This window comes from Plectropomus leopardus, chromosome 17, assembly GCF_026936395.1.
Source record: "Plectropomus leopardus strain MGB_pleo_1.0 chromosome 17, ASM2693639v1, whole genome shotgun sequence".
NCBI lineage: Eukaryota > Metazoa > Chordata > Actinopteri > Perciformes > Serranidae > Plectropomus > Plectropomus leopardus.
The window spans coordinates 11489006-11515463 of NC_142192.1; the positions used below are offsets into that span (position 1 = coordinate 11489006).

A 26458-nucleotide genomic window follows, 5' to 3' on the forward strand; every position below is an offset into this window, starting at 1 on the left:
TAAGAAACAATTTTGAGTAAAATGGTTGCACAGATTCTTAAGAGTACAGATTCTTAAGTAAATGTAGCAATACAAAAATGTTTAAATACCTCGTTACAAATAAAAGCTGTGCATTTAAAACCTTATAAACCAGTTTAATAATTACAACAAAGTTGAATGTCTGATAGGCCTACTGAAAGCAGGGCTAATATGGTTTTAGAGTCTGTGTGTAGTCATCATGTCAAAATGTAGTCCTGTAGACACTTAAGCAGTCTGGTGACACTTATGCCTGGTCTGTCTGTTTGTGGACAGATTTTTTTTTTTTTTTTAATATTTTATTTTCACTTTTCAATCTGATGACAGTTGACAAACAAGACAAAGTGCAAAGCACAACACAATACAGAACAGTACAATAAGGAAACGAAAAATAGCCTCACATGAAAAATGCCACAATATTAATATAATAATAATATGCCACAATATTAATAATTCAAGACTAAAAATGAAATAAAAAAGAAAAGAAAAGATACTGTGCTTGTTCAATTGCCCAAGAAAGTCAGGGTCTCTATGGAGGAGGAGTTATGTTGCACCGAGCCAGAAAAGGTCCCCAAATTCTCAAAAATAGCCCTTTCCGTGTATTAGGTTTATCCAGACGTAGTCTTTCCATCTGAATAACAGACATCATCTCTCTGAGCCAATGTGTAAAGCAGGGTGAGTTGGTAGATTTCCAGGTCAGGAGAATAAGTTTCTTAGCAACCACCATTGATAGATATAGGGCAGTCTGTATGTCACACGACAACTCGAAAGTCCATGTAGAGCAGCCGAAGATAGCCAGGTCGTGGTTTGGTTGAATATCCCTGGAATAAGCTTTTGAAAGCCATTCAAAGATTGCAGTCCAGAAGTTGTGTAGAGTGGGGCAGAACCAGAAAAGGTGTGCCAATGATCCTTCCGCAGAGAAACACTTGTCACACTCAGAAGACACTGACGGGAAGATGCGGTTGAGTTTTGTTTTTGAATAATGAAGTCTATGCATTACCTTGTATTGAATCAACCTGTAACGAGAATTAATAGAGCAGTGAGACATTGCCTCTTCCCAGAACTCTGCCGATATCTCTGAGTTCAAATCGCGTGACCAGGCTTCCCTAATATGATCTGAAGAAACTGAAGCAGTAAAACAATTTACAAATTTAGATATTAGTTGCCTGGAATCAGGAGGAAGCTGAAAATTCTCTAGAAAAGGATGAATGGTGGGTGAGGACTCAAACTGTGTGAGGTTTTTCTTAACGTAGTGCCTGACCTGCAGGTACCGAAAAAAATGTGAATTTGGAAGGCTGAATTTAGTTCTCAATTGCCTAAAGGAAGCAAACTGGCCGTTAATGTAAAGGTCTAGAAATGTTCTGATACCCCTCTCTCTCCAGATTGTAAACGCCGCATCTAATTGACCAGGTTTAAAGGAAGGATTTTGGCATATGGGCGCACAGATAAATACATTACAAATTTGGCAGGCAGTTCTTATCTGATTTAATATTCGCATTGAATTGTTCAATGTAAACTTTTACTTAGTTATCTTAACAATATGAGAAGAGCCAGAAAACAAAAGAGCAGGGAGAGAGAAGTTTTTGACAGTTGATGCTTCTAAGTGCAGCCATAAAGGATTATCCACCGTTTCTGCCAGTTCACTGTTCCAGTAGACAAGAGCCCTGGAGTTAGCTGCCCAGTAATAGTGTTTCAAAATAGGAAGACCCAGACCTCCTTTCTTAAGTGATTTGCGTAGGTGAGCCTTGGCTATCCTATGCGACTTGTAACCCCACACAAAGGGTATTATGATGGAATCCAACTTCATAAAGAAGGACGCCTTCAAGTAGACAGGCAGATTTTGAAAAAGATAAAGGAACCTGGGTAGGCTCACCATCTTAATTGCATTAATCCGTCCAATCATGGATAAGGGCAGTATCCTCCAAGACTCAACGTTGCTTTGAGTTTCTCTATTGCCTCTGAAAAGTTAAATCTAAAAAGATATTTTGAATTCCTAGTCAGCTTAAGCCCCAAGTAAGTGAAATAGTCCTTTACTACTTTAAAGGGCATTTTTTTCAAAAAATCTTCAGCAAATGAATCCACCAGTGGCATAAACTCACTGTTTCCCCAATTTATGACATACCCAGAAATTTTCCCAAACGAATTAATATATTCCAATAAAATGGGGATAGAGGCTTCTGGGTTGGCTAAGCAAACAATAAGATCGTCTGTGTATAAGGCTACACGGGTCTCAACACTGCCGATTCTGATTCCTCTAATATCTGGGTGTTCCCTAATGCCAATTGCTAGGAGCTCTAAGGCAATGTTAAAAAGCAAGGGGGACAGTGGGTCTCCCTGGCGAACTCCACAGTGCAAAGAGAAAGGACTGGATTTATCTCCATTTGTTAGAATAGAGGATTTGGGGTTAGTGTATAGTATTTTGACCCATTCAATAAACGTGTCACCTAAACCAAACCTCTTAAGTGTCGCAAATAGGTAGGGCCATTCAATCATATCAAATGCCTTGTGGGCATCTGAAGATAATATAGCAGTGTGATCGTCTTTTCCGTAAGCAGTATACAGAATATTCAGAATTTTATGGACATTACAGAAGGAGTACCTTCCCTGAATAAATCCAGTTTGATCCGGGTGGACCATAGTTGCTATATGCTTTCCCAGACGATTTGCTAATACTTTAGTAATTATTTCTAAATCATAATTGAGTAGAGCGATGGGCCTGTAACTGCCAGGATCTGTTTCATCTTTGTCTTTTTTTAATAAAACACAAATGTTTGCTTCACTAAGAGAAGATCGGAGTCTCTTGTCTCTTAAAGTGTTTTGAATCATTCGAAGCAATATTGGTGAGAGGATGTCTCTGAAAGCTTTATAGAACTCTGGCCCGAACCCGTCCGGTCCAGCTGCCCTTCCAGTGGGGAAGGCTTTAATTGCATCCTGTAGCTCTGACAGTGAAAATTCTAGATCCAAATTCTCCCTGATGGCTTCATCTAATTGTGGGAGGTTAAGTGAGTCAAAAAACTGATTAATATCCTCCTCTGTAGCTGTTGTTTTGGAGGTGTAAATATTTGAATAAAATTCCTTGAATCATGTATTGATATCTTTTAAGTCTGTGAGCATCTGACCAGAGTTAGATTTTATTTTGTATATGGCTCGTTTTGTCTGTTCTCCCTTTAACTGCCTTGCCAATAATGTTCGTGGCTTGTCTCCAAACTCGAAATGTCTTTGCTTGAGTTTAAGGAGTAGATTGTTAACTTGCTCACTCAGAATTCTATTGTGTTCATATTTTAGTTTAAGAATATTGTTATAATCTGACTGAAGGAGAGTGTTTCTATAAATCGTTTCTGCAGCTGGTAGTTCTTTCTCAATCGTTTCCAATCTGTCCCTTTTAGCCCTTTTCAATGTTGCTTCATAAGAAATAATTTGACCTCTAATGTATGCTTTGAGTGTTTCCCACAATATTGAGTCACTCACCTCACCATTGTCATTGATCTCAAGGAACTGCAGAATGTGCGTCTTAATATATTCCTTAAATGCCTGGTCTACAAGCAAAGAGGGATTGAAACGCCAGCTATGGGTTTTCCTGGGGAGAGATAAATGAAGGTTCAGACTGACTGGACTATGATCTGATATAATTATGTTGTGATATTTGGTGTGGTCTATGTCAGAGATAAGCCTGGAATCAACTAAAAAGTAGTCTATCCGTGTATATGATTTGTGAACGTGGGAATAAAAGGAATAGTCACGATCTGAGGGATGTTGAAGTCTCCAAATATCTACAACTTTCTTAGATTTCATTAAATTGTTAAGAGTTTGCACAGCAACAATATTAGATGCAGGGGCAGAAGAGAGCCTGTCCAAATATGGATCAAGGTAACAATTAAAATCGCCCCCAATCAATATTTGGCTTGAATCATCATCTGAAATCATATCAAACACCTTACAAAAGAAAACAGGATCATCCGTGTTCGGACCGTAAATATTTACCAGTGTAATGGGGAGTTGCTTGATGTGCCCACTTAAAATAATAAATCTGCCATTTGGATCAATTGTAGATGAATGATAGCGAAAAGGTACTGTCTTACGGAAAAGTATAGCTACGCCTCTGGCTTTAGAAGTAAAAGGTGAGTGGTAGACCTGTGAAATCCAATTAGCTTTAAGTTTTCTATGTTCGGTGGCTTTAATGTGCGTCTCTTGCAGAAATATGATGTCGGATTTAAGTGACTTCAAATGTGCAAAAACTTTGCCTCGCTTTATTGGGTTTCCCATTCCCCGCACCTTCCAAGAGACCAAGGATATGAAGTCAAGAATATTATTCATTAGTGATAGTAAGACCAATTGAGAAATAGTGGCAATTTGATAAAGCACTTGCATAGATTACAACTGGCAGCCAGCAACAACAAATAAAAACCCAGATGAACAGATAACAAATATGTGAACAAAACCCCCACCCCGTGCTTCCCCAAACGAAGCGGAGTCACCCTCATCCACACCTAGGGCCGCCGGCCAAAAAGTAGAGAAAAAGAAAAACACGTCTCCATCATGGCCCCTCACTGGCACACCCATAGCACAACAAGTTGAAATGGAAAGTAAACTGCCGAAGTTAAAGTTATTTCAATATAAAATTAGACTCTTCAGTTAAGTCTGCAGGCCAGGCTGTTAAAGCTTTTCATTAACAAAGATACTCGCTTGAGCCGGGTCGGTGAATATTTTTACCTGCCCTTGGTAATGTACATGGAGTCTGGCCGGGAAGCGTAGAGAGTGCCGGATCTCCTTCTCTCTAAAGTGTTGCAGCACCTCACGAAAACTCCGACGTTGATCCATGACCTCCACGGTGTAGTCAGGGAAAATCAAAACACGGTTACCTCCGTACTCCAGTGAACGCTGCCTCCCGAGCCGCAGGATCTTCTCTTTCTCCTGTGCCAGGTGCACCCTTGCAATTATCGTGCGGGATCTGGAGCCATCCGGCGGTTTGGGCTGCTGAGTGCGGTGCGCTCTGTCGATGACTACCGGCTTGGTGAAGTTGTCGTCACCCAGCACCTTGGGGGATCAGATTGGAAACACATTCAGTCGGCCTCCCTTTCTCCTCGCCTTCCGGGATACCAACAATCTTTATGTTGTTACGCCTGGATCTCCCTTCAAGATCAGAGAGCTTGGCGCGCAGCCTTTTGTTTTCTTCCTGAAGCGCGGCAACAGACGTCTCCACGACATGAATCCGCTGATCGTGCTCTGTAGCGAGATTCTCGGTGGTGGACGGCCTCTCAGTGAGCACTTGCTGGGCAGACAGGAGATTCTGGAAGCTCTGCTCAAACTTGCCAAACCGCTCATTAAACGAGCGCAAGAGGCTGTCTGACATTTTCTGCCAGATGGGTGGCAGTTTGTCTTCTTCTTCCGTTGGTAGCATGTCGGGAGATTTGGTGCTAGCAGGATCACGGCTGGCTGCGCCGGCTAATGTTAGCTGCCGAGTTGCTCCCTTTCCCCCTCGTGAGGCTTAACAGATGTGCTCATATTCCTCTCTGCGGTGGTTTGCAGAAAAGCAAATATTCTTACAGTAAAAAGAGAGAGTCTAATGTTCAAAAAGGCAGTTTAAATGAATAAAATTCGGTGTGCTCTGAGGAGCTATTCTGTAGGCATCTCACTAGCCCCCCCTCACAGTCATGTAAGATGCGTAAAAAACTTTGTATGATACATTACCATTCTTTTGTAGTGATGCAAAAGTTAATTTAAAACACAGAACAACCACAAATAACACAGAATGATGATAGCAATAAAGATGAAAAACCTTTGATTTCTCAATTGATTGTCATCAAATATTATTAAATACTGATGTTTGTATTTTGCAGTTGTGGGAGAAGTTCTCAGTAATCATAATGGCTTATAAAGGACACAGAAAGAGGTCTGTAGCTTACTTCATAAAACAGAAAATAGTCTATGTACAAATATATATATATTTTTATCTGAGTAAAAGTAGCAATAGTAGGTAAAAAAAAAACAACCGAAAAAACTATGTTGCAAATACTTATGACTCTCCTTCCTCACTGTACCTCACTTCTCTCTCCATCAGTTTTAGGTGTGCAGAGCAGCAGCTATAGAAAGAATTTCGGCAGAAGATTGCATACCCAAGTAATGGGTTTATGACCATGTCATTTAAAATAAAATTCTCTACATATACATATATTATTTTTATTTTTACTTTTATTTTTTTTATTTTTACATGCAACAATGTTTAAAGAAAGAAAAGAAAATGAATAAAACATTAAAAAGAAAAGAAAAGAAAAGAAAAGTAAAGAGTCGTCAGTCTGCACTGACCAGAGGGAGGTGAACTCATCGGTTGGGTGGGTTCACTCTTCTCCTTGATGCAGACCTTAATCTTTCTCTTCTCAAAAGGCCGAAGCCTTATCACTGAGCCTCCTCCAGATAAAGGCATGGATCAGTGTCATTCTGGACACTGGTGGAAGGTCCAGCTGGTGGAGGGAAGTGACGTCATCTGTCTCAAAGGTTCACCCTTTGTTCTGTGGGGCTATGGTGTGTACACCCCGGGAATTTTATGTTTGTTTTTGCCGGGATCTCCAGCCCCTCACTCTTATTGTCAGTCTTTGGTTAAGCGTCTTCAATAAATTGTGTTGTTTGCGTCCTGTATAAGTTTGGCTGCTCCCTGAGCCATTGTGTCTGTCTGTGTGGTCGTAACGCCCTTCTCCTTCATGCAGACCAGTCTGGGGACTCACTGGGCCTCCTCCTCTTCAGCTCCTCCTGGAGTATCACACTCCTCTTCTTTGGAGGGAAGCTGCCTTCTGAGGTAGAGCATGGATCAGCAATATCATCAGCACCATCCGATTTTCTCTTCAGCATTGAACTGTTGTCCTTGCTGATGATGGTGGTCTGGATTGCGGGTTGCTTCTTCTTGCTCATCTCTGCAGGGTGACCACTGTGAGAGTGGAAGGTCCAGCTGGTGGAGGGAAGCGACGTCAGCTGTCTGGAAGGTTCACCCTTCTCCTTAAAGTAGTCCGTCATCTTTTTCTGCTCAGAGGTAGAAGCCTCATTGCTGGGCCTCCTCGAGGTAGAGCATGGATCATTGTCATTCTGGGCTGAGGGTTTCTCCACCGCACTCAGCCCAGCAGGGTAACTGTTGATAGGGTTGAAGGTCCAGCTGGTGGAGGGAAGTGAAGTCAGCTGTCTGGAAGGTTCACCCTTCTTCATCATGCAGACCGTCATCTTTCTCTTCACAGAGGCAGAAGCCCCATCACTCGGATTCCTCTTCTTCAGCTCCTCCTGGAGTATCACACTCCTCTTCTTTGGAGGGAAGCTGCCTTCTGAGGTAGAGCATGGACCAGCAATATCATCAGCACCATCCCATTTTCTCTTCAGCATTGAACTGTTGTCCTTGCTGATGATGGTGGTCTGAACTGCGGTTTGCTTCTTCTCGTCCAGCTCTGCAGGGTGACCACTGTGAGAGTGGAAGGTCCAGCTGGTGGAGGGAAGTGATGTTAGCTGTCTGGAAGGGTCACCCTTCTCCTTAATGTAGTCCGTCATCTTTCTCTGCTCAGAGGTAGAAGCCTCATTGCTGGGCCTCCTCGAGGTAGAGCATGGATCAGCGTCATTCTGGGCTGAGGGTTTCTCCACCGCACTCAGCCCAGCAGGGTAACTGTTGATAGGGTTGAAGGTCCAGCTGGTGGAGGGAAGTGAAGTCAGCTGTCTGGAAGGTTCACCCTTCTCCAGCATGTAGACTGTCATCCTCCTCTTGTGAGAGCCTGAATCCTCGTCTTCAGGCCTCCTCCTCTTCAGGTGTTCCACCTGGGTCGCTTTGGACTGGGCTTCTTTTGTGTTGTCCAGTTCATCTAAAAAAATAAATGAAAAATGTTTGATTTTTTACAAAGCTAATATTGGTAAAACATCATTAAACATGATAGACTCGCTGAGTGTGACCTTGTATATAAATTGATTTTAATGTCAAATAGCGATTCTGGGAATGGACCAATATTTACAAGCCATCATAACATTTTATCATAGAGACAAAAGGACCTCAATTGATTTTAAATAAATAGATCCTAGTGAGTGTGTGTGTATGTGTGTGTGTGTTGCCATAGATGAGCTTACTTTGGATGCTCGCACTCCTCTTTTTTGCTGAGGGTTCGCATTCTGAGGTAGAGCATGGATCATCCCTCTTCCTTTTAGGCGGCGTTGTTCTTTTTTGCCCACCTGTCTTCGCTGCATTCATGCTGTCATTCCTTGTACTTTCAGCCAAGGTGGTGTCTGGGCTCCTATGTTGATCGAAAAATGGTTTGAATTTACATATCCAAGCAGGCTTGTTTGCTTTCTTGCTGAGTTAGATGAGATGATGTTGGAGAAAACTTTGATGCATCCAATTATACATTTGCTCAGTAAAGTGACATAGACATTCTACAGGTCCATAATCACTTGTTGAAAACAATATGTATATTTGTGTGTCATCTGCATAATTATGGTAGGCTATTTTTTTAAATTATGTATAATTAAGCCTATTGGAAGCAAATAGCAATTTAACAGGAGGGGTCCCAAAATGGATCCCCCATGGGACTCCATAGGTCACGGCCATAGATATGACCTGAACCATGTCAGGACAGTTCCAGAGAGAATGACATAGTTTTCTAATATTTGTAACAATTTTTTATAGTCCACTGTGTCCAAAATGCTGTAACTATTTCCCTCCTTTCGTTACTATTTAGTTAGCTGCTCTATTGTTTATGCACAAAAACTCTCAGCAAGAAAGCAAAAAAGAAAACCAACTGTCACATATTCCTCTAAAATATTACTTACTTGTTGGTGTTACTGAGCATGCCAACCGGATGGCTCGTTGTCATAAATGGATGCTGAAGGATTTCCCTCGGTGTAATTCTTTCAGCAGGATCTATCATCAGCATCTTTGTTACGAGGTCGACAAAGCTCGCTCCATCACATTGATGTGCGGCTGCGTGCACCCCGGAATGGTGGTTTGACACCTTGAGGAGCAGAATAAAACAAATGATTAGAAAACCTAAACTATTATATGTTATATTTCCTCATGTTAAAGTTATGTAAGTATGCTTTGAGATGTCTTACCTTTTTTAGGTCACTCAGGCTGTTTATCGTGCAGAGATTACAAGTAGACTGTCCCCCTTCAGACTAAAGAGATGAAACATTTGAGTCAGAAATTTGTTCTAAATGCAGTGAAAAGAAACAAACATTTCCAAGATAAAAACACAGACAGATGACGCCTAAATAATTTACCTTAAATCTCCACTGTCTTGGGTATTGTTCTTTGAAAAACTGCCGAGTAAAGCGTCCAGCATTTAACAGATGGTCTGGTGGCTTCCCAATGGTGTAGAAGATATGTCTCATCTGTGGGCACAACACAGTGTTAATTGTTAGTTAATTGCTCCAAACATAAAATGTTAAAGTAATCTACAAATTAGATGCATACTGATGTGAAGTGAAAATTAATTTTTTTGTAGTTTCGTTATCTTAGAATGAGCCATTTATATCTACCTATGGAGCTGATTCTATTCCAAAGAGTCCACCATGTTGTTCTACATAGTAGCCCAAAGAGTACAAATCAAACTTTGGCTCTAGATACAGCTATTTGTATTTTTGCATTGCTGCCTTTCTTGAATCGGCCACAGTGGTTCTTCTTAACTCTTGGCACATGGGGGAAGTTTTCAGTTCTGCAACCTCACCGCAAGACAGTTAACTATGGTGGCTTGTTCAAAAAAACACAAAAATGTGAATAACTATCTCGAGCCAGTGTTACAGCATAGAGGACTCAGTGAATAAGGACCCACTCCCAAAGTAAGAAGTTCTTAAGGTAACGAAAACACAGTTATATTTGATTTCCAGGTGATTACACATAGAAAAAAACCTTTCTCCCAATATGTCCTCCCAAAAATACACATTGGATCTTTTAGTGTAATACTTACCATATCATATTCATTTCTGCCAGGAAACAGTAATTTCCCCATCAGCATTTCCGCAGCGATGCAGCCTAGAGACCAAACATCAATAGCCTCGTTGAAGGGGGCCCCCAGGAGGATCTCTGGAGATCTGAGACAAGCAAAAGAAACTCAAACATGTTAGTGTGGTTGTAAGAGACTAACTTAAAACAAACTCTTGCTTAAAGTTTACTCTTAACAGTTTTATGAACATATAACGTTTTGGTCAGATGTCAGCCTGCCAGCGCACAACATCGACACAGATGTCACACAGCAGATTACAGATGTGCTGTCATTTACATACCTGTAATACAGGGTCTGAAGAATTGCACCGGTCCGTGCCTCGTCTTTGAAACACGCTAAGCCAAAGTCGATGACCTTTATTTTTAATGGCTGCCGTAAATGGTCCACCATCATGATGTTTGCAGGCTTCAGATCCGCATGAACAACTCCTACGCTCCTCAGGAAATTCAGAGCTGTAGCCAACTGAAAACAAAAAAACAACTTTAATTATAAAGAACTGAAACAGCAAATGTATGTCGTTTGGCTCTTATTTGTTATTTTAGGGTTCTGCTATTTTAATATGTTGACAGAGTTGAGAAGTGTATTTTGATGGAAGTTGCAAGGCCCATTGCTTTAGACCCTACAATGCAATCTGTGTAACAATCTGTATTGCAAAAACATACCTGTTGCACAATGGGGCGAATATTCTCCAATTCAAGAGACTTTAATGGATTCCTCCGCAGGAATTCATACAGACTAATGTCCAGCTTTTCAAATTCTAAACAATAACGTCCCAGGAAGCTGAAAGAGTCTCTAATTCCTACAATGTTGAACTTCTCTGAGTTGGAGTGCTTCATAGTTCTGAGGATCTTTGCCTCTTTCTTGGCTTGCTCAGTGTGTCTCTGTTTTTTCAGGATTTTTATAGCAACCTTTTCATTAGTGAATACGTTACTGCACTCTGCGACCTCTCCGTAGGAGCCACTGCCCAGGATGTTGAGTACCTGAAAATTTGCGAAGTTGGAGGAGATCCGGGTTCCTATTCTGACTTGAAAGCCCTGGTCGTCAGCCATGGTGGAATAGAAATCTGCTGTTGATGCTTCACACCTGAGAGGACAGTAGAAAGAGAATTTAGACACACAAAGTCATCCAGCAGCCAGAGGCAAAAAGTTGACACCAAAAAAGGCTAGTTAAAAATATGAAAAAATATTGCTTACCCCTACAACAGCTACTCCCAACAGCTAAATAAATACAGAAATTAAGCCATAGTCCAAGCTAAGTAAAGCCATGCTTATATTAAAAAGGCATGTTAAAATACATTAAAATGAAAAAATATAAATAAATATTTATTTTGTTGTATTCATGTTCCCATCCCTATTTATCTAAGCACACAAACAACGCTATACATACATATATTATTTTTGTACATTACCAATATTTAATTAACTTTTACACTAATTTATAAGCTGAAATTAATAGCTGGTGACAGACTGATTTCTCAAAATATGCGCTCATCTAAAAACAATCTGCCAATATCAACTACATTAGCTGTGAGCCAAGTGAAATTTAATACAAGTTTAACAAAATTTGATTTTATATCTACATTGAAACCAGATGTTTACTTTTAAAAGATACTAAACAAGTGATAATTGGAGGAATCAACATACCAGACGTCCAGGAGTCAGTCAGTGCTAATGAAGTTGTGTTGAATGTCAGTGAATAATAATAGTTGACGTTTGCCAAAAATGCTCAGTGTTGTCTTCAAACTGATGAACCAGAAGTTGAAAGTTGAAATGACTGAAATGGTGAATTGTAAGGCTTATACATAGGCTACAGAATCACTGTCATCATTCTAGAACACAAGAACACTTTGTCATGTAATGGAACCCTTGCACACTCGCGCGCGTGCACACACACACACACACACATATATGTATAAAATAGAATACTGGATTATAATTGAAAATAAATAAAATAAAACAATAAATAAAACAAAAATACTGGATATCAATTATTACCAATAACCCCTTTAAAACCTGAGCAAAAATAGGTAATAGACTTACATAACTTTTATCACATTTATGATTACTTTAGATGGTTGTAGGAAATAAGTGCAATAATTCAGTCAGAAGTGCTGTCATGTACATTTATTAAACATCATATTTACAAAGAATACTTCAAACTCAGTTGATGCCCTCCATGTTTAAAGAATTGCATGTCTGCATGAGTCTGACATTGTGGTATTTATTCTGTGTGCTTGAGCACTTTCTGAAGTACTTTATAATGTCCCTTTGTGAAAAATTAAAGTGTCTTCAGAAACAAATTAAAATCTTCCAGTGTGGCTGAAGCCAGCTCAGTGCAAAAAACCTCATCGGGCAGAGACACCAGGCGGTCCAGGGAGATGTAGTTGGGCAGGATTGGGTCATACTGAGCCTTTCCAAGGTACTCAAGGAACAAGTGGCGCTCTCGGATACGCAAGTACTTGGAATTGAGGACCTGTGGAAGGATATATCAGATTCTTGTTTTGTAATTCTGAATATGGAAAAAAAAAAAAAAATCAATCAATCAATCAATCGGTTCTAGTTTCTTTAAATTCAAAGCAAAAAAAAAAAAGAAAAGAAAAGCAAAAAACAGCTGTTTATCTACCTGTGGGAACTTGACGATCAGGTTGTGCGGCACCTTCATGACATTGTGAAGATAGTCAAATATTTGGATCAGCTTCCTTTTATTGGCAGTCAGTACTTTTGGGACGACAGTAACCATGTGCTGGATCTCATTTTCCTTAAAGCCAAGCTCTATCTCACACACCTGGGAAACACATTTACAAAATTTATACATCAGCACGTTAAGGTTACTCAAGCAAGTTTTCTGATATTATCTTTTGTTATTCATTACCTTCAAATTTTCTTTAACAGGCTCCAAACTGCCACACAGTAATCTGGGCAGACGGGCTACAATGTTCCGTGTCTGAATAGAGAAACAAAATTATTTGCTTTTTTTTTTTTAAACCAAGAAAGACCCAATGTATTTTCAAGATATAGACATGGCTGCGCTTCTCAATGAGCCTATATAGACCTGGTATTACCATGTGTTTCAGTGATCCGAAGACACATTGCCGTTCATACTTGTGCCTATCCTTCGTCTCCAGCTGACCACCTGTGTTCAGAGTTAATGCCTTGTGCATAGTTATTACATCCACACTTTTGCTAGCTGCTCTGTAGCATGCTTGCTTCTCACGTTAGCAGTTGTGTCAGCACACCTGGACATATCACTGTCAGCTAAATTGAACATATCTCCTGTGTTGCCCTTTATACTACAAAATATATGTGGTGAAATGCATCTAAGACCACCTGAGCAAAGTGGTTTCAGTGATCGGCTTGAAACTGCGTCTTGGTGGCCATGTACACCTGTATTTAGCACTATCCTGATGTAATCAGATCACACAAGAGGCAAGTTGATGCCATGTCTACACAGGGAGAACGAGACCTCCTATATCACAGTTAACTTACGTTAGAAGCACTGAGTTTGAGCTGCTGCTGATAGAAACCCAGTCTGTTGTCCAGCCTCTTCACACTGAAGTTCAGCAGATACGGTGCTCTGGACACCATGGATGCAACAGCCTCTGAACTAAACTTCTTTGACTTGAGATAATTCACCCTTTAAAAAAAACAAAACAAGGCCATCTCAGGACAGATGCAGAATAGGAAAATGACCTGCCACTACCACAGTATACATGGTTATATAGCTTCATGTGACTTAATCTGCTTAGATTGATTTCATTTTTAAAGAGAAATTTGGCAAATATTGAGGCATGTAATGTGAGATCCCTTCTTGTCACCTGGCCTGTAGGTTATCCAAATTCTGAGTGAGAATAAAAGGGTTGTGGGTTATTATGTGGCCAAAGCAAGAGTCCTCCACCCCGATCTCTTTAAGAAACAGCAGCCTTGGAGCCACATCTGTGTCGTAGTTGAGCTTCAGCAGCATGGAGCCCACATTGGGCTTTTGTTCGAGCTTCCACAGGCTTACACCTGCAGTGAGAGGATGAATAATGACAAATGTGTGGCCGACACATTTGGGTTAAATCACTGTTTAAGATCATTGCCTGTATCACACTAAGTCTGAATATGCTTCCAAACTACAAGTCAATAAGATTCACATTATTCTCAACAGTATTTGTAAAGTTTGTAAAGTTTTATTACCTAGCTGGACCAGTTTGCTGAGTGTCTCAGAGTGGTCGACATAGTCTCTGAGAGAGGTGGAGGCAGGAGGCATGGCAGAGGGAACAGATATACTGACAGCCTCTTCTTCACTGATCTCCTCTAATGCTGACAGTTCAGCAGTATCCAGATCTGGTTAATGAAGAGGAAACAGACCGAACAACATATTCAGCTGACTTTCAAGATAAAAAAAACCAAACATGTAAATTAAATGTTAAATTTTAAGGTTTTCATGGTCAGCAAAAGCAAACCAATATGTACCTAATGACATCTGACTTTCAATCACTGGCACAACATCTCCAATTGGCAACAAGGGGCTTCTGTATGCAACAACATCTTCTCTCAATGTTCCTTCAACATACTTGTCTTCTTTTGCTTCAGTTCCAGGATGTGTGGCAGCTAAGTCACTGTAACAGAGCATCTGTTGTTTCCACCTCTGTCTTGCCTGAGTTGTTGTGTGGTTCCCCTTAAAAAATGAATATCCAAGTGGGATTTTGGTGGATACCCTTGTATGAGTAACGCAATGGCAAACTTGAGTGGAGTATTGGCAAGTACTTGCCACAGTCCTGGAGAGGAAAAGATTTCTGCACTGCAGATACAGCTGTGTACAGGATGAAGCCATGGTGATTCTGCAAGAAACAAAACAATAATGATGAGAACGGCCATTCAGTGTAGGGACTGCTATTATCATCTCCGGCCAAGAACAGTGCACTTTGCCGGATAAACATCATTTAACACCTGATAAACAGCATTTCCATAGAGCTTGATACCGTCAAAACACATTTGCACATCTTATTTTCCTTCTCCCCCTCTCTGCATTCTGAAAACTAAAATTCAAAATATTTGCTAATTTACTTTATGTATACTGGTGTTAGTATGTTATATGAATAGCATCTTCTTAGATTGTGTATTCAATAGATATACTGTATATCTTATACTCCATGTGAATACTTTTACAGTAGGCTAACTGCTTAATATAGCTGTTCATGAGTGCCATGACGTGTAGGCAGAAACAAATATCATTCATGACTACAGAAAGGCAATGAAAACGATTTACCTTTCAATATGGTATTCATAAATGCAGGTAAGATATAATACATAAGTTTGAGACTGTACTGTCGTCCTACAAGCTATCAGTGAGCTAAACCGGATGAAATGTTAGCGTTAAATGCTAGCAGGCTATCAAAATAACAAGCCTCTTTAAACCTGGGGGGAACACGCCAAACCCAACATATTATTTTAGACTGTTACATTTTTTTTACTCACGACAATGTAATCCTCAGTTCACCTTTATCATTCACCAACACCAAGGCATTGCACAATGTCAACTGTTTTCACGTGTGTATTTCACGGTAGGACTTCACGGAAATGTCGATTTGTGGGATGTACCACATTGACATATTTGTGGGTATCCGAAGAGCAATAAATATACTTCGGATGAAAGAATATTTGAAAGGCTGAATTTAAAGGCATAAAAGGACCGCTCTGACAAAATAGCCACATTTTGGTATTATCTATTCATATTATTTGTTTTGGGGAACACAACAATGCGTAGTTTCACGTAAAAACACCCCCATAAGCACTATAGTTCAGTCCGTCTTTAGAGTTCCTGCTTAAGGAGCTATCTGCCTGCATCATCTTGTCTCTCTGCTTTTACAACTTTTAGCCGTCAAAATTAAGAAAAGGCGACATGGCAGCTACCGTGACTCCTCGAACAGATCGGAAGGACGATTTTAACTATAAGTTACATTTCCGAATGATAAACGAGCAACAAGTGGACGATATCTGCCTCGACTTCTTCTATAAGCCACACACCATCACACTCCTGACAGTTACTGTGCTCAGCCTCATGTACTTTGTGTTTACCAGGTACACTGTGAACTTTTATTTTTGCCAAGAGTTACGAAATTAGAGTTTTTAAAACAATGAGCACAAAGAAACCTAGCTGCCTGTAACTAAATGTAACTGTCCAAGTGCTGAAGGAAGATAAGCTCCTCTTTGTTAACATGTGATTCTGTAATGTTACAGGAATGATGAGCACTGTGACAACAACCTCCGAGTTGGTCTGTTGGTGGTTATCTCCTTCTTCTCGGTCATCAGTGTCCTGGCCTTTCCCAATGGTAAGCTATATAGCTAAACTTAGATTGGCTCCTTCATTAAATGGTGTGAAATTTAGTCCCAGATACTTCCTTGCAGTTCAGAAACACCTTGAACTGGCAACTATTGTGATCATCAGTGAAAGTTTGTCATTTTTCAAAGCACAATTACCAAATATTTTAAGTTTTCATCTTCTAAAATTTGAATGTGCTGCCTTTCTCTATCTTAGGGGCTGTTCTTTATTTGTAAGAGTATGGGGGGCTTTTTTTTCTTTATATATATATATATATATATATATATATATATATATATATATATATATATATATATATGTGGGATCTCACATGCAGTTTGAAAAACACAAAATTGCCCTGAAAACCTGCCAGAAATGCCAGATTTTTCCCACTTCTGTTGGTAAACCTAAGTTTTGCAACCTTACCACGAGATGACACTAACTCCTACATAATGGACCTTTAAAGGTTCAGTAACTTCTTCCAGGGCTTTCAGCTGCATCTTACAGTCTGCTGGCTTGCCATGCAGGTAGAAGGTAGAGGGTAGATTTATTGGTCATTTTTTAAACCAAGTTTAAAAAAATGAAATAACTTTTGTTGTTGATCATGCTACATCTTTGTAGTTTAAGGATGGGTTGATTAAAATCAGCAGCTACTATGAAAATTCTATCCAGTTCCTTGGGCATGTTGCTGCTGATGGCATCATTCAATTCCTGCTGTACATTTTTTGAATTTGCATCAGAGTCTTGTGTCCAAATGGCTCCCACAAGGTCCGCCCATCCGGAGTAATAGCTTGTTCTGGGATGTTTGAGGTTTGACCATGTCTCTGTGAAGATGTCTGCAAAGCAGCCTCTGATCTCCCATTGCTGAGTGAGCCTTAATTGCATCTCATCCACTCCACTCTCCTGCAACCGGACATTAGCCAGAAGAAGACTTGGTAGAGGAGAAGCTCTCGGTCCAAGTCGAGTCAGCCTCGCAAGCTCTCCTCCCCTCTCTTTATCCGGCGCTTTCGGTTTCTGGAAAAACCTTAGTGGACCCTGAGTGTAGATTTTTTTGGTCAAATTTGCCTCTACTATGCAAACAATCCCAATGCCACTTACCAATATGACCTCTTTTTTTCTCCATCAGGACCTTTTACAAGGCCGCATCCTGCGATATGGCGAATGGTGTTTGGTGAGTGTTCACCTACATCTATCTCACTGTTTTAGCATCATTAACATTAACCTTCTTTTTCTGCTTGGGTCCACTTTTCATTTTTATTTATCCTCGCTTGCTTTCTCTTGTCCTGGATAGGCCTCAGTGTTCTGTACTTCCTGTTCCTTGTCTTTGTCATCTTCCTCAACTGGGACCAAGTAAAGATGTTGATGTACTGGGTGGACCCAAATCTGCGTTATGCCACACGGGAAGCCGATATCATGGTGAGGATGATTCTAAAACCAATCATCTGAAACAACAGAGCAAGTGCGCACCACAACTAATACTATGGGCCCTATTTAAACAATCCATGGCACATGGCCTAAAACGCATGTAGGGCATGTCCAACTCACTTTTGCTAATCAAATGGTGCATAATACTGGCACAAAGTAAGGCATGATGAGCAAGGGGGTTGTATTAGGCCCTCAATAAAAAAAAAAACCAATGTTTTTGGGGCGTAACATGAATTCAACCAATCAGAGTGTCATCTCCCATTCCCATTAAAAGCCATGTATGGTTGCAATTGATATATTTCTATTTACATGGCAGATTTGGCAAATTGGAGAAGCCAGCAGTTTTCTGCTGAGAGTAATGCAGTAAGAGCAGTAATGTGACTGCAGCAACATGGAACATTTAATAAGCAAAACTAAAAGCTGTAGTTATAATCTTGACAAAGGAAACAGAAATGAACTTAGTGAAACATAATTTAAGTTACAGCTTCTGAAATGATCAATGAAGTTATGCTGGTTCCTGTGTCTAAATGTGCACAGCGTCTCTCTTAATGGTGTTATTGCTGCGGAGCATCAGGCACAGTAGCTCAGCTCAGCTCTCTGCTGTGTACACATTTTAGAGAATGCAATTAGTATTTTAATTTTCATTGCACCAAAAATGCGCCTGATTATCTAAACAGTTAAGGATGGATGAATGAACATTTTCTGCCTACACAACATGGACCCTGGCTGTTAAAATGACAGCTACATCATTCTCAAATTAGCAATAACAGTTGCGCTGTACTGTGTGCCATGTTGCATTGGGAGAAGATGGGATAAAAATGTTGGAAGATGTCAGAATGCATGGAAGGATGGATGCATCGAGAAGGCGTCTCTCTGGCGATTCTCTGTTATTTCTAGGAACATTTTCTGACTTAGTCGCCTTTCCCTTTACAGGAATATGCTGTGAACTGTACAGTGATAACGTGGGAGCGGATCCTGAGCCACTTTGACATCTTTGCATTTGGCCACTTTGCAGGCTGGGCCATGAAGGCTCTGCTCATCCGCAGTTATGGTCTCTGTTGGACCATAAGCATCACCTGGGAGCTCACTGAGGTACCATGCATGTGATCAAGAGGCGGGCATGCTTAATGTGTCCAAATCTGTTGTGCAAATCACACCTGTCCAAGAGCCTAAACAGAAATTCAGTCTCCAATGTCATGCAAAAAAAAGTCATTTCTTGTCATTTGTATTCATCCAGCCCATACAAGCACACAGCATTGCTTCAGCTCAATCTGTGCAGCAACAAGGACTGTTTGTTTGGAAGAAACTCATCATAACAAAGCAGTAGTATGAGCAGAGGTTTCTGTACATAGCAGGCGCTGTTGCCTTGACTGCTGCCAACTGTTGACTGGAGGGATTAGATTACAGGATTTAGTTTAATACCAGATTTAGTTATCACAGAATCAGCTGCGTCACGGATCCTGAGGCCAACGAGGTGCCGGACTAATTAAAATAACACACTCCCTCAATTAAAAAAAGCGTTTTGTTTCTTACGCCACATAAATGCAATGAATTTTCATTCTGTTTTCACATCTTTTTTCTTCTACAGCTTTTCTTCATGCACCTGCTGCCGAATTTTGCAGAGTGCTGGTGGGATCAGGTGATACTGGACATATTGTTGTGTAATGGAGGAGGCATCTGGCTCGGTATGACCGCCTGCCGGTTTTTGGAGATGAGGACGTACCGCTGGGCCAGCATAAAGTCAGTAAAGCTTTTTTCCCTTTGTCTTTTTTTCTTTTGTTGCTTCCTTTGATACAGCTACAAAATCAGATATCATTTGTAGATTTCAATTAGAATCATTTATTTTTCAAACAGACAGTAGATAAATTCAATTAGTTTTATACATGATATGTTTGATGCAAGACTGCTTGTGTCTGTATCTCAGTATTCTTAACAGCACACATACTCTTTTCAGGGAAATCCACACCACCACGGGGAAGATTAAGCGAGCCGTGCTCCAGTTCACCCCAGCCAGCTGGACTTATGTACGATGGTTTGACCCAAAATCATCCTTCCAGAGAGTAGCAGGCATCTATCTCTTTATGATCCTATGGCAGGTGCTGTATTTTTTTTTTTTTACCTTAGACTTACTTATCTTTTCTTTATTCATTAACTGATCAAATACTCTAGAAAAGCTTCCCCTTCAATATGTCATCCTACAACTCACCCTTTGCAGCAAGTATACAAAATATCTATAAGACATCCCTTTAATATTGCCCGTCTTACATCCTTTTGTCTTCACAGCTGACGGAGTTGAACACGTTTTTCCTGAAGCACATCTTCGTATTCCAGGCGTCTCACCCTCTCAGCTGGTGTCGCATCCTTCTCATTGGAATCATCACTGCACCCACTGTGCGGTATGTTCAGCCCTCAAAACGGCATCCTTAGACTAAACATATGAGAAACAATAAATGTGATATGATATTTTTCTAAGGTAGCATGTAATTTGAGTATTGCAGATAGTTTTTTGCGCGGGGAAGTGGTTGTTCGCGATGCTTTCTGAAATTTAAGTTTGTGTGGAAACTTTCATGGGACAGTTCACCTCCAAATGTATTCATCAGTTTAGACTGTTTTATTCGAGTTGCTGAGTGTTGAAGATACCAGCTGTAGAGATGTCTGCCTCCTTGGCATAAAGCAGACCTTGTTTCAGTTTCAAATGGGAACTGTTTTCTTTCTACCAAACTACCCCGTCAACCATATCACTGCATGGAAGCATGCATCTGCTGCTAGCTCACCTAGCCCCACTGAGCTAGCTCATGTTATAGCTCAGGCAAGGAGGACGCCATTAATGATTATATCTCACTCTGTCTCAAGCATGAGCTTCTCATTCATATGTAGATGCACACTTCCTTCTGACAGTGATTCGGTTGGTAGAAAGAAAATAGGTCCTTCAGCACTGGGCAACTCACACCAAAACAATCTAGATTAATAAATAGCACTACAATTACTGTAAGAGGAAAAGTGTGTATTTTTTATTTTTGGGTGAGCTGTCCCTTTAAACACTTACTTTGTTTTTGAAAAGATTAAATTTCCTAATTTCTTTATTCTCTTTCAGACAATATTATGCATACCTGACAGACACTCAGTGTAAACGAGTTGGCACACAGTGCTGGGTCTTCGGGTAAGTTATTTTTTTCCTGTCAGTTCTTTCTTGCACTGATCCAAAAACTTGCCACATTGATGTTGTTTCTTTAAAACGCGGAGTGCTTCAATAGGAACTTTTTCGAGAACTGTCATAACATTTTCAGTTTTGCTAATTTTCTTCTTTCACTGCGCATGACATATTTTGTGGCAATTTGTCAGTTAAATTACAACCTTGTGGTGCTGGCACTGAAGCCTGGTGAGCAAACACACACTGAACTTTGTTCGGAGTCTGGTCGACTTTCTTTGATCTCGTCGGCATATATATCAGTAAAAGAGGATATGCAAACGCTGGTTGGCTATCCCTTTTTTTCCCACAATATTTTTATTTAGTTTTTCCATGTCGTAAAATACAACTTTTTACATTCATATAATACATAACATAACATAACAATTACTACCTTAATACAGAACAGAGAGAGAGAAAAGAAAAGAAAGAGAGAAAAAATATATCAAGACAAGAATGCTCCTCTGTTAGTAAATGATAATCTTTACAAAGTGGAGTAAATTAAATTTAATTAATGCAAGAAAAATTATACAAGCCCAGAAACTGCATCGTCCACATAGGTAGCTTGATAACATCTGACTTATTCATTCAGTCGGTGAATGATTTTCCATAAAAGTACAATACATTTTTTGGAGTAAAGCAAGCTGAGGTCTATAAATGCTGGCTATCCTTGTTTATAATCAAACATATCAGAATGGTACCTTAAGGTCATGTTTTACTGGTCTTTTCCTGTTTGTGGTTTATGGATGAAATGTATTGGCAGGCAAGACAACAGATGTTGTAGATTGAGATATCACAACCAATCAAAGTTCCTGCGCATTTACAACTTAAGGGTGAATGGATACTTCAGCCAAACTGACAGCAACAAACAATGAAACTACTGTTGTGTAGGCCAGTAGCCCAAAATCTTAATAGCCTTAAAGTTTTTCCAGATCCTACGAGCTATTTTATTTTAGTTAACATATGACTGAACAGGGTTTTAACTAGTTTTAAATTCAGCTTTATAACAGTGTGGTTTGAGGTCTCTTTAAATTCATCACGTAATAGTCGTTGACCTCCTCCCAGACACAAAGCTGCTAATGCCCTCAGTCTGCTCCAGTTTCCATAGCAACGAGACAGTCTCTCTCCGTCTGCATGAATTACTTAACACTGAGGCTGCTCTCTTGTCCGAGGTTTACCTCTGCAGAGTAAAACTTACAAGTGAATTCTCACAACAGCTTGAAGAGTGAATACTGTCGTGGGTTTGAATAGCTCGGGAACAATAATACAGAGCGCATGCATTTTGGACTCATATGCTACAAGTGTTAGACATCCACAGAGAAGCCCTGCTGCAATGAAATGGTGTTGCCAAGAGAGGGGGCCATTGTTAAATACAATAAAACACCCAGAGTAACCATGCCATTAATCCAATGCTATGTTTTTTTTCTGTAGGGCAATCGCTTTCCTTGAGGCTCTTGTTTGTGTGAAATTCGGTCACGACTTGTTTTCCAAGACACAAATTCCCTATGTAATCCTGTGGCTGCTGAGTTTGGTAAGAAAAAGTGTGTGTGTGTGTGTGTGTGTGTGTGTGTGTGTGTGTGTGTGTGTGTGTGTGTGTGTGTGTGTGTGTGTGTGTGTGTGTGTGTGTGTGTGTGTGTGTGTGTGTGTGTGTGTGTGTCAGATGCATCAATACTGTGCAACTATAGTTCTGTGTAAATATTATAACACTGTGATGCCCATATCTACTTTTTCAGAAAGGGTCACCAACAGCTGCTTAAGTATACTACAGTATAGTATACAATATAATACACACCTTCATGGATGAGTATTGAAAACAAGGGGATATCATGCATCACCTCTGCTAGTTTCGGATAACTGCTGTTTCATAACCAGCAGAATGAAGTGTGTCAGGGACCTGTTGCATGTTTTAAAGCTGACTATGCAGACATGAGTGCTTTACATGGCTATCCAAGGTGAGCAGTTGCATGTATCTTTTTTTGTGGGTTTGCCCCAATGGTATTGAGTTTGGCACCTATAAAAAGCTTTAAAACTTTACAGCAGGGATACTTATCTTGCTTTGGCCAGAGGCCACTTTTGCATAATAACAGAAGGCCCGGGTCCAGTTAATAAACAATGGTTAATATTTGATACATAAATAATTAGCCCTAACTTCTGTTTTAGGATAGGGGGGGTTCCTCCCCTGGCACTTTTTTGATAAACAAGCTCTGTTATGATGCTTTTTATGCACTCTGGTTTGATTTTACCTGAACTAGTGTTAGGTACATTGTTGTGTACTCCGCTTGCTACTAAACAACCGTTCCCGCGACGTCACCAGCTAGCTTGTTGAAAGATGGCAGCGCTTTACCGGCAAAAAAGTGAAATACTGTATTCTAGCAAATCGAGTTGAATATCCAGTTTGATTGCAGTGCTACATCTTGCCTAAGGAAAAAAATAAACCAGTCATATTGTTTCGTGTCCCTTCTCCACTTTAAGGTTTCTTTTGTCCTGCTTGTTGAATGCATTTTCTCTCATGTCCTTGGAAAAAATGTAACCAGACTTTTTTTGCATCCTCTTGTACATTTTTAGGCATTTATCACACTTCTGTGTTTATATGGGATGGTGTCGTATGAACAAAATAAGATGAAGGTGAGATGTCGCTTTGGACCTTGATTGAAAGCCTCTGTTATATTTAAAGTATTCATTTACAAAATGTCTTGAGAGCAAAACCTTACGTTGCTGACTTATTGTTTTCAAAGTTAAAGCACAATAGATCCTTTTAACAACAGACACTTTTCATTTGTCATACAAGGAAAACACAGGTGTTATTAATAACATTAACTCTGCTAATTGAGTGTCCCAGTAAGGCATGACATTGACCCAGTGTGCACAATACCAGGAACCTGAAACTGGTGCAGCTAAATGGATTTAATTTCATTTCATTAGTTACTTCTGTGCTCCTCAGACTGTGCCATGTCAAAATGACTGAAGCAGAAAGGGTCAGCAAATTCTAGCTTACTGTATAGTTACTCTTTAGAGCTGATCATCTTTTTATTTATCACATCGAGCTTCCTTGTGTTTACAGAGCAATTCTCCACAAAGTGAAGATTGCCACGACAGCAGTGTTGTCGACCCGTGTGTCCCAGATGGCGTTGCAGGTCAGTCTCATAACAGGCAGATTGGTGACAGCTCTTATGTGAACTCAATTCCAAATGTTGACATAGTTTTGTCTTTTTCCTCCGTAGCTCAGAGGGATTCATCGAGATGTTTACAACCGACAAAACGGAGGCGAGCGTCTGGCAGGAATAGATTTGTGAATGGCCATAGTGGAAAGAAACAGTAAACTTAAGGGACATGGACTACTCACATTCTCAGTGAAAGGGTGCGGGATATACCCAACACGAGGAATACAGTATGCACTTGAATTTATTAAATGATTGTAAAAGTGGCATAAACGGTTTGATAAGTCCCAAAGGGCAAACACCCAAACAAAGCCACATGAACAAGCCCTTATATGGTATTTCCACTTTTGAAGCTGTAATGTTTTGTGGGAGTCAAAGACGAAACACAACAATGAGCTGAAAGCCTTATACACTGGCAGACTGGGGTGTTGATTCTTTAGTACTCTGGCAGGACGAAGGAGCACCTTCTGGGCTGAAACTTTTAACCAACATAAAGTGTGAAAACAGCATTTCCTCTAATGGCCACTTGAGGCTAGCTACAAAAGCGAGTCAATCCCCATAGACCCCCATGTTAAAATGCTCAACTTTACAGCAGAAATACACACGTTTACAGTCTGATACAAAAAGCACTTTTGGACTTTATAGTAATTTTCAACTTCATGACAACTGCACGGGTGGTGAATTTTTATATAACTCACCCATTTACATTTTATTAAGGCTTAAAGATGCATATTATGGGCATGACTGCTTTGAGAAAAAGACTGTTTGTTGATAGTGTCCTCGGGGTTCCTCGCTCCCTCACAGTTCCTCCTTTCCGTCCAGATACGGTCACTTCTGGCCCCAAAAAACCAAGATGTTGACAGCCGAAAGGCCGAACTTGAGGCTTCAGAACGGGAGTCCACAAACCAGTGGGTGACAGCACCAAAGCTACATCCGTTATTTTATACGGTTTATGGGCAGCACTAGCAGATCTTTAACACTGTATAGCAAGGACAAAATTGGTCTTGTATTTAATGTCAGATAGTTTTAAACAACCAAGGACTATGCACTGAATTTTAAAAAAGAAGATGGCCTTATGAAAACCTTCATCCTACACCAACATTTTCTACCTTAAATTACTAAATGTTTGAATGCTTTGCACTGTGGGACACATTAAGTACAACCAGTCAGGGGTGTGTCACACCAATATGGTACACTTTTTTTTTTGCACTTAACCTCTTATTGACTATTGTGTTTTTGTATATTATTGTGTACTAAATTAAATACCTTTACTAGAAAACTAAAGTATCATGTTTTTGTTTTGTTGTGTTTATGCCATTTCGTTTTAATTTGTTAACATAGTTGATTTAATATTTGTGTTTATATTATATTTGCCAAAAGAGACCACATTTTGCACTTCTCTGTAATACAGTAAAGTGCTGGTATGGACCACCCTTTTCTTCAATCAAAACTGCATCATCAGGAATTTTTTTTTTGTCTACTTCAAAGGAGATGAACAACAAGGTCTTTCTGAACCAGTTGTCTCCTTTACGTGGTATGCTTATTAGCGTTCATCAATTTGATACTGAAACTCCTTGTTTGTTGTAGCACTTTTTGAGTGTGTTTGTAATGAGAGAGAGAGAGAAGTGAGCGGTGTACTATACTTACAGAGAATACTGTGACATTCAATGCAATTGCACCATGGTGACATTCAATAGCAGAGGATAATCACTTGTCTTTTTTATTGATCCCAATTAATGAAATGTGACACTAATAAATTGCATTACATGAATGGTCCTCATGAGCTGTTCTTAACATTTATATTTATTGTTAGAATGTGTTCTAGTATTTTCCTTTAATGACTGCTTGTTAAATTTGTATTGATATTATTTGTGTGAAACTTTTTTAAGCACCAGCCTGCCTGACTGGTTCTACTCCATTGACCATCTATGGATCTAAAAGTGTCAGACTACTCTGTATTTAACATAAAATGTTATGAAAAATGTTATTTGTAACCTCCAATGTGCTACTAAGTATTACTGATTTAGAATTTTATATGGGTAGGCTTACTCATTTTTGTACACATAATTAAATGTTTTTCATATGATCAACATCCCATATTTACTTGTTTTTTATTGCATCTAACTCTCTCCACAGTGCTTGAAAAAAATTCTGTAGTGCCTCCCCTGCTTTGCATCACCCTCTCCCCTCATAAATAACAAACAGTCCTTAATATATGAAACAGACCGCAAAGTGATATGATTCAGGCATACTTCACATTACATACACTTCATGTTACAGTAGTACTAAAGGAATGGTGTACTGGGATAATGGTTAAGTGTTGTTGCTACCTGAGATAAAATTCTGCAAAATATTACAATGACTTCCAGGACTCACATTATCTTCAATATGCCCTCTGATTTTATGGTTCA

The 26458-nt window shown here is 39.8% G+C and overlaps 3 protein-coding genes across 5 annotated transcripts; 1 reads left to right on the forward strand and 2 right to left on the reverse strand.

Annotated features, from left to right (window-relative positions):
* Window positions 1-6331: 6331 nt before the first annotated feature.
* Window positions 6332-11117, reverse strand: LOC121958185 (uncharacterized). The gene is made up of 8 exons (XM_042507054.2): window positions 10637-11117; window positions 10255-10436; window positions 9939-10062; window positions 9253-9363; window positions 9085-9147; window positions 8803-8984; window positions 8206-8267; window positions 6332-7844 (listed from the first exon to the last, which is right to left on the reverse strand). Exons 1-8 carry the CDS (start codon window positions 11021-11023, stop codon window positions 6709-6711), a joined length of 2247 nt encoding a protein of 748 aa, XP_042362988.2. The 5' UTR covers window positions 11024-11117; the 3' UTR covers window positions 6332-6708.
* A 965-nt stretch (window positions 11118-12082) lies between these two features.
* mterf3 (mitochondrial transcription termination factor 3) lies at window positions 12083-15572 on the reverse strand. 2 transcript variants are annotated; one of them, XM_042506591.2, is made up of 8 exons: window positions 15456-15572; window positions 14429-14796; window positions 14150-14299; window positions 13789-13978; window positions 13460-13607; window positions 12846-12917; window positions 12597-12758; window positions 12083-12446 (listed from the first exon to the last, which is right to left on the reverse strand). In XM_042506591.2, exons 2-8 carry the CDS (start codon window positions 14787-14789, stop codon window positions 12252-12254), a joined length of 1278 nt encoding a protein of 425 aa, XP_042362525.2. In that variant the 5' UTR covers window positions 14790-14796; window positions 15456-15572; the 3' UTR covers window positions 12083-12251. The 2 variants fall into 2 exon arrangements, with proteins under 2 accessions (XP_042362525.2, XP_042362524.2); XM_042506590.2 differs by having other exon boundaries at window positions 15434-15570.
* Window positions 15573-15743: 171 nt separating this feature from the next.
* ptdss1b (phosphatidylserine synthase 1b) lies at window positions 15744-26144 on the forward strand. Of its 2 annotated transcripts, XM_042506589.2 has the most exons (13): window positions 15747-16036; window positions 16196-16287; window positions 17404-17448; window positions 17569-17693; window positions 18636-18794; window positions 19291-19442; window positions 19657-19798; window positions 19986-20098; window positions 20797-20862; window positions 22321-22420; window positions 23455-23514; window positions 23951-24023; window positions 24111-26144. In XM_042506589.2, exons 1-13 carry the CDS (start codon window positions 15858-15860, stop codon window positions 24206-24208), a joined length of 1404 nt encoding a protein of 467 aa, XP_042362523.1. In that variant the 5' UTR covers window positions 15747-15857; the 3' UTR covers window positions 24209-26144. The 2 variants fall into 2 exon arrangements, with proteins under 2 accessions (XP_087946454.1, XP_042362523.1); XM_088090328.1 differs by lacking the exons at window positions 23455-23514; window positions 23951-24023; window positions 24111-26144 and adding an exon at window positions 22623-23448 and having other exon boundaries at window positions 15744-16036.
* Window positions 26145-26458: the final 314 nt, after the last annotated feature.

What these genes read in the sequence shown, in the direction of transcription:
- ptdss1b (XM_042506589.2), top strand. Translation starts at nt 15,858, where the DNA reads ATGGCAGCTACCGTGACTCCTCGAACAGATCGGAAGGACGATTTTAAC. An exon ending in CACGGGAAGCCGATATCATG is followed by an intron (nt 17,694 to 18,635) that starts GTGAGGATGATT and finishes TTCCCTTTACAG; the next exon opens with GAATATGCTGTGAACTGTAC. An exon ending in ATGAACAAAATAAGATGAAG is followed by an intron (nt 23,515 to 23,950) that starts GTGAGATGTCGC and finishes TTGTGTTTACAG; the next exon opens with AGCAATTCTCCACAAAGTGA.
- mterf3 (XM_042506591.2), bottom strand. Translation starts at nt 14,789, where the DNA reads ATGGCTTCATCCTGTACACAGCTGTATCTGCAGTGCAGAAATCTTTTC. An exon ending in TTGGATAACCTACAGGCCAG is followed by an intron (nt 13,608 to 13,788) that starts GTGACAAGAAGG and finishes TTTTTTTTAAAG; the next exon opens with GGTGAATTATCTCAAGTCAA. An exon ending in TGATCGTCAAGTTCCCACAG is followed by an intron (nt 12,447 to 12,596) that starts GTAGATAAACAG and finishes ATCCTTCCACAG; the next exon opens with GTCCTCAATTCCAAGTACTT.
- LOC121958185 (XM_042507054.2), bottom strand. Translation starts at nt 11,023, where the DNA reads ATGGCTGACGACCAGGGCTTTCAAGTCAGAATAGGAACCCGGATCTCC. An exon ending in GCCTGAGTGACCTAAAAAAG is followed by an intron (nt 8,985 to 9,084) that starts GTAAGACATCTC and finishes CTGCTCCTCAAG; the next exon opens with GTGTCAAACCACCATTCCGG. An exon ending in CATGAATGCAGCGAAGACAG is followed by an intron (nt 7,845 to 8,205) that starts GTGGGCAAAAAA and finishes TTATTTTTTTAG; the next exon opens with ATGAACTGGACAACACAAAA.